A 7,500-nucleotide genomic window follows, 5' to 3' on the forward strand; every position below is an offset into this window, starting at 1 on the left:
AACCAAGGAAGGTTCTATGCCCAATGCTAAAAACAAATTCTAGGATCTGCAGAAGTCTTCTAGTCACACAAAAGTTGAATTAATTTTGGTGGTCTTACTGCGATTTTCATAATTCTGCGGAGTCTTAACTTGAAGCGTCAAGAACCAAACTGTTGGGGAGGGGGTGGGGAGGGGAAGTAAAATGAGCGCACCTTCGACCTCAGGTTTGTCAGTTGAATAGGCCTTTTGCAACAAACGATCACATGGTACAAAATCCACCATGCTGGAGGGCAAGCTCATTATTATTTCCCCACTGGGACATTAAAACAAAGAGACCTGACCCTGTCAAGCTTGTCTTGCCTTTTTTTTTACTGCCCCCGTGGGTTAATAATAATGAGCTTGCCCTCCAGCATGGCGGATTTTGTACCATGTGATCGTTTGTTGCAAAAGGCCTATTACTGTTACGAGTTATCGACGTTAAATATGGTTACTTTACTTTACTTTACTTTGATTTGCTAAAAACACTTATTTACTTCCTGTCCTAACTGCAGTTCTGCTCCTAGATTTTTTGAAGAAAAACTGTATAAAGACACCTTACGACTGGAATGAGGCTGTTCAACTTTGATGTCAAATGTTTCAAAAGAATTAGTGATGTACTTGTAGTCACCTTTGGGGAAGCAGCTTGTGCCTTATTTTGCCTCTGGTTCACCTTCTTGCGGTTTTCTAAAAAAAAGATAAAACCTACTGTAGGAGCAAACTTCCTTTTAATTAGGAGTAATATTAAATATGACATTCACTCCATTGCCTAAATACTCTACATATACATGTACAATGTTACAGGTAACCACAGACTTTGCTTCACATCTTCAGTATCAAGTAAAGTTACCACCTTGTGACGTGATTAGCAGCGCCGCGATTTGCATAGCGTACTACGCAATTCCTGTCACATGCTATGCGATTCACATAGCGCGAAACACTTTGTTTGATCTTTCATTGAATAATTTTCTTACAACCGCCGTAATATTCTTCTGTATTCATCCTTCTACAGATCGATAACAACAATACCAACAGAGGGTGGTCCGCCTGTGGTTTGCCATTGCGCATCTTCAAGTGATCTTGCACATTACTGTTATTCATTAAAGTCAAAGTCAATATCTAAGAACAAACCTTTCTTCATTTCCTTTCTTGGTTGTGATCTGAAGTCTGCTTTCTTGGCGGAGGAAGAAGTTACTTTCTAGAGTAAATAATAATAATTTTACCCAGTAAATGAATACAATGAGCCGCAAAAAATTTTCAATCCTTTGGATATGTTTTGTTTATTCAAAGAGCAAGCGAGCCAGTTTCACTTAATAATAGTTATTGTGTCCAGATATGCAATCAAACATACAAATATAGATTAAGCACTCCAACGTGATTAGCCCCGAGTTTCCAATATATTGTACACATCCCACTTGTGTCCAGAAATGCGTGCACGTATAGAGCGTTTTCACGTGACGTCACAGCGACCATATTGGTGTTCCAAAACAAAGAAATGGCGGCCATGATGGTGTACCAAACTACTCCTCCCGGAATTAAACTATATTTTTATGCAAATACTTTCTTTTGTTTCAGTAATCCAATATGCTGCTGGTCACGTGAGTGAAAACGCTCTATATAACCAACACTGGCAAATTTCAATTTGATCCGGAATTTAGAAAGATGACCAAGACCAACATGTGGAATGTACTAAGATGACCAAGCACTCCGATTTGATTAGCCTTGACTTTGCAATAAAGGGTACAGTCACTCCACTTGTGTCCAGAAATGCGTGCTCATATTATATTACCCAACAATGCCAAAAAAATTCCACTTCGATCCGGAATGCACAGACACAAGTTGAACAAGCCCCTGAGCGTTCTTAAGGTGTTCCGTGGGTAAACAAATTACAATTACAAATTATAATATATAATTAGATGCACATCTAATTTTGATATCCGACACAAAGATATGTGTAAGGGCTAGCCTTACATTCTTTTTGGCAATGGCAAATGCTGCTGTTTATCTTAACTTGATGACTGGAGTTGGAGGACACTTTATGATGTTAATTGCGGGATTCGCAGATGAGAGTGATGTTGAACTTGGGGAGGAGAGCAAGGTGACACTTATCAGAATCGTTGTGCAACTAATTATGTTCATTTCTGGACACATCTCTCACACAGCAATAAGCATCACAGTAAAGGTAGTCTCTAGTTTTTGGTTGTATTGAATGATCCAGTTGTACTTTGAATTCGACGTACATGTACGTGGGTCTTCCAGACTCTTACAAAAAATGGCATGCAGTGTACACCTCATTTTGTGTATTCTTAGACAGTGCATTTTTTCCAGAAATGAAGACAGTGTTCTGAAAGCCATGTCGCATGTGCAGCACTATATTTTTTTTTAGTTTTCCTCCTTATCCACAGAAACACAGTGCATGTCCGGGGCTTTACTGTAATTTTAAGCATTTCCTACGCATTTCCAACAGTAAGGTTAGGGTAAAGGTTGGTGTTATTTTTAGCTTAGGGTAAATCCAGCAGTTTATCCTTACTCAAGTAGCAACATTTGGGGGACACTTTGTGACCTTAACTGTGTGTATTCCGAGACACGAGTGATGTTGAAGTTGGTCAGAAGAGTAAAGGGGACGACACTTTGTGATGCTTATTGAAATCCGTGTGCATCTTTTATTTGTTGACATAATAATTTTATATGTAGATGTATATATAGTTACCGTAATAACGGTAGTTGCAATTAATATTATTGCATTGTACCTTTGGCTGCTTTGGTAAAGGTTTTTTGCTTTTGTGCTTCCTTTCGTTAACCTTATTCTTGGGATTTTCTAAAAAAAAATTGATTAAAAAAATAACGAAGTTTTAAGAATTAAAATATAAAAAAACAAAACAATATTACTGTTATTATCATTACTATTATTATTATTATTATTATTATTATTATTATTATTATTATTATTATTATTATCCACATTCACTTTGTAGTTGAAGTGATAATCTGATAATGTCAAGATTAAGTACATGTACGCCTGCATATACATAGATGTACATGACTATATATATTTTCACTTACGGTCATTCGTTACTCGGTCTTAGTGATAATTTTGTGAAAACCTTTTTCAGCTGTGCTCTTGGGTTGGGCTTTCCTTTTTCGTTTCTTGGCAGGGGTTGGTTTTTCTTCCTGCAAATAACAGCAAAATACAAGATAAATGATGCGATATGAAAATTAATGGGAGGATTATAAAATAAATAAACCCCTTTCTGGCTTGCTGGTACGTTGGCTGATAATGTCCTTGGCTGAGAGACTGTCGTCAAAATTTGATATTTGCCCTTGAAGCTTTGCTTCTCGGCCAAATATTCATTTTTCGGACAATCTCTCAAGCACGGATATTATCAGCCGACATACCAGCTGCCTGAAGGGGTTTATTTACTACCGGTAATTATTATACACTGTAATTACCAACCGTTTTGGTTGCTACTTCATCAAGACCTTTCTCTTCTTTCTTTGTCTTCCTCTTTCTTGACTTCTGCATGCCTCTCGATTTTGCATCTAAAAAATGGCATAAAATTATTTTCCTGTGCAAGTCATGACAGAGAAAGATCTCTGATAGTATTTTAAAGTGACTCTGTGATAACAAAAAATCACTTCCCTTTTTTCTCCAGATTTGGAAAGTGTGTTTGCTTAACACCGGATTGGCAAAGTTTTGAGCTTTGTTTTTATTCCAAGACCGTTTACTTTTAGTGTAAGTTTTGGATTTCACGGTCCACCATCGCTCACGTTCAAAACTGACCGATTGGACCTCAGAGGGCTGGAGCCAGGAAAAAGTGACGTCAAAGGCTCACTAGCTTTCGCTGCCCTTTTCAAGCCCCCCTTCCCCCCACACAATGAACGGATCTTGCATTTCGGAGACCGTGAAAAATCAACATTGTAATGGGGGGAGGGGGAAAAGCGGGAATTGTCCCAACAGTTTTGACCAGGATTGTCTGAGTAAAGAGTTTCTTGATAATTGGTCTCAAGGCCGGCTAGGTTCAGTGAATCTCGTTAGAGAATTGTCTCAGATAGTAAAACAATGTATTGCACCTGTGTAGAGGTAGTGTGAGGAAGGATTGTGAAAACGGTGGGTTGCGTTACAGTGCGTGGTCAACAGTTCTTGGCCACATTTCTCGGCTATTTAAAGGAAGATAGGTATAGATTGAAATTACTTTAAAAAAATACGTACAAAAAACATAACTCTTTCTTTTCTATTCATACAAGCGCCTTTTGGTTTTCAACGTTCACCGTAGAAACAGCAAAAGATCAAATTAGATGTTAGCTTATATTATTTTGTTCAGAAAGGAACGCCAATTAAAGATCAGCGAAAGTGAATATAGCACAACACGCCATATATTCTGGTAGCTACATCAAAAGCACAAATACAAAATGTGTTTTTAGGAGTGAGTACTGTGAGTGGAGAACTGTTGCCATTGTCAACAACGGCTTGGGTCACGCACAGACGATGCGGCTTTGTTTAACATTGATTATTATCAGCAAGATGTCGTGCAGAAAATTTGGCGAAGCAAAATCTACTGAGACATGAATGTGGCTCTTCCCCTTGTACTATGTTATTGTCTACGCAATTTGTTGTCTTTCAACTTGTGAGGAGTCGAGTTCTGCTTAGCAAAGTCAAAGGTATTCTGCAGCTCGAAAAGCGGCCGCTTAGTGCGCGGAGTCTGGGAACGAGTCTCCTGAAAATATTCTTTGCTGGTTTTATGCTTCCGTAAAACAGACTTTACTACAATAAAACAGTTTTTAACGCAATGTTACAAATTGTTCACTATCTTGAGGACATATATGATAGGGTTTCCAGTTTTGTTCGCCGAAACTCAGTTTCAGACTGTAGATCTGCGCCTCTGGGAAATACGGCCTAAAAAGCACTGAACAAGAATGACTGCTACAATAGCTACAAGCCACAAAAAAATCAGCACTACATTAGCCAATTACCTTTGGGAACCAATGGTCCAGCCTCTCCCTGCAAAGAAAAAATAAAATTCATGTGAATAGGTCAACATTACTGTCAAAAGACTTAGGTTCATTTGGAAAATTAACTCAAAAGTTAAAATTAAACCAATCGTTGTTTCACGGGTGCTCCCTCTGATTACAGAAAAGTTGACTAAACTGAAAACAATACCCATATGTAATAATAATAATCATAATAACAATAACAATAACAATAACAATAACAATAACAATAACAATAACAATAACAATAACAATAACAATAATAACAATAATAATAATAAGAAAAATAATAACAATTGCCACGCTAATCGCCGTCGCAAGTACAGCAACGACGCAGCTCAACAAGAACGAACCGAAAGCATACTATAGGGACTTTGGCTGCCGCTATATGGTCCATGTGTGACCTTGGAGTAGAGCTTACTGCCAGCTGGAAGAAGCTGTACACTGGTTTTTGCCAACCATAACAAACTCAACCCACTTATGGTTCAGGTTTGGGAACCGAATCTGGGCCACATTGGTGGGAGGCAAGTTCTCTCACCACTGCGCCATCCCTGGAACATTACAGCTGCCCTATCTGACTTTGAGAGTTTAAAAGGAATCTCAAGTTTAGAATACCCCAGTTACAGAAGACCCATGTTAAAAATCCTGGAATTGGGAAACCTAAAATGCAGTCTATTTTCTGTTAAAAAACGCTCCTGTTAGACCTTTAGGGAACATCTCCAAATATCGGAAAACAGAATTTCTGTTCTTTCAGAAACGATAGTGGAATAATTATTGGTACAATATTGACTGGACTTTTTCTTTCCTTCAGCATAAAATTACAAGGACCTTAAGGCAGGGCTGTCCAGATCTTGGACCGAGTCTCCCGATCTCAAGATTACGATTACGTGATTGGTCGGAAATAACCCAATCAAATCATATGTTGGAATGCCAATGACAACTTTTTTGCACGTTTTTTGACTTTTGCCTAGGTAGGTGTGATATGCGTAAAAGACGCCATGTGAAATGGAAATGGCGTCACAAGTGTTATGACGTCATCTATCATCTCATCCCTATCAATTCTCAATATTTGAAGAGTTTGGGGATTGACAGCCCTGCTAAAGGCTTTTTCAACTGGCAAAATTCAAGCTTGGGTTTGTGTTATAACATTACTGTAATCTCAGATTAGTGTTAATCGCTTTTGAACAGCTGGGCCCAGGGTAATAAGTGTTCTGGATAAGAGATTTGCTATGATTTAACTAAAAAAATCTGAAAAGATCGAGTCCACACCTTAAAATAATTATCGTAGTTAGAAGCTTTAAAAGATGGCACAATACATGTACATGTATTTTCAAAGGGTGTAATTAAGTGAACAGTCTGAAATGATTGAATTCCCATTTATGGCCTAACATAAGCCTGTTTACAGAGTTTTGCTTCTTCCACATTGATGGCCCAGCATACACCTGATAAGTAAGACAATGAGTGTCCTACTTTCCATGTCCTTCTGAAAATATTCATTAGCCGCATTGACTCCTACATGTATGAATGAGACTTTATAGATTCTACTGTCCAATGCCAGATGATTACGCTCGTCAGTGGGGGGCACTAGTACTGTCCAGAAACAATAATGACCCTAATTGGAGGCACGCCCAATTTTGACATCCAACTCGAAGTGCCTCTTCACATTTAAGTCTAACACCACATTCACACCAACAAGACATGTTTAATTAAACTTGGTTTAACAAAATAAAAACAAGTCACAGAAAAATGTAGGACTGGCTTTTCCATGAGATTCAGGTTTGTTTCAACACATGCTTTGATCTGTGCTAAATTCGTAGTCGACAAAAGTTAGAAAACACTTTGAAACCGTGTTTAACTAAACAGGTTTAAAACATGTTTAAGGTTTGGTGTGAATGGGGCATAAGCCTTTGCTACCTATTTCCAACAATAAGGTACATCAAGTGAAGCTATGATCTCTGCAGTTATGAATGCAATTTTTGTAATTGCGTAGAGAAGCCTGAAAAATTCAGGACTTTGAATGGGGTTTGAAACCGTGACCTCGCGATACCGGTGCGACGCTCTAACCAACTGAGCTATGAAGCCACTGACGTTGGGAGCTGGTCATTTGTGGGTTCCAATGTTCCCGTGAGGAATGAATCGACGATAAAATGATACATGAACTGCGGATATGAAATCAAGCGAAGCTATGATCCTCGCAGTTATGAACGCAAATTTTGCAATTGCGTGGAAAAGCCTGAAAAATTCAGGACTTCAACGGGGTTTGAACCCGTGACCATGCGATACCGGTGCGAAGCTCTAAGCAGCTGAGCTATGAAGCAGATTTTTCGAAAGAGCTATACGATTGACAATCTTGGCAAAGATGAAATGGTATATGGAATGAATCATATATGAACTGCGGATACGAAAATCAAGTAAAGCTATGATCTTCGCAGTTATGAATGCAATTGCTGGTTTTCACTCACGTGATCAACAGCCATGTTTTTCAACGAAAACAAA

General features: G+C 38.4%; 1 protein-coding gene across 2 annotated transcripts in view; it reads right to left on the reverse strand.

Moving 5' to 3' along the window:
• LOC138049527 (endonuclease 8-like 1) overlaps positions 1 to 7,500 on the reverse strand; it is a 29,406-nt gene that overhangs the window by 631 nt on the left and 21,275 nt on the right. For both annotated transcript variants that reach the window (XM_068895837.1, XM_068895838.1), the window contains exons 6-11: positions 4,987 to 5,014; positions 3,470 to 3,555; positions 3,120 to 3,186; positions 2,766 to 2,833; positions 1,147 to 1,213; positions 647 to 702 (exon numbers count right to left, since the gene is read on the reverse strand). In XM_068895837.1, the coding sequence (XP_068751938.1) occupies positions 647 to 702; positions 1,147 to 1,213; positions 2,766 to 2,833; positions 3,120 to 3,186; positions 3,470 to 3,555; positions 4,987 to 5,014 (372 nt within the window). The remainder of the gene's footprint in view (positions 1 to 646; positions 703 to 1,146; positions 1,214 to 2,765; positions 2,834 to 3,119; positions 3,187 to 3,469; positions 3,556 to 4,986; positions 5,015 to 7,500) is intronic.

Source organism: Montipora capricornis, chromosome 5 (assembly GCF_036669925.1).
Source record: "Montipora capricornis isolate CH-2021 chromosome 5, ASM3666992v2, whole genome shotgun sequence".
Taxonomy (NCBI): Eukaryota; Metazoa; Cnidaria; class Anthozoa; order Scleractinia; family Acroporidae; genus Montipora; species Montipora capricornis.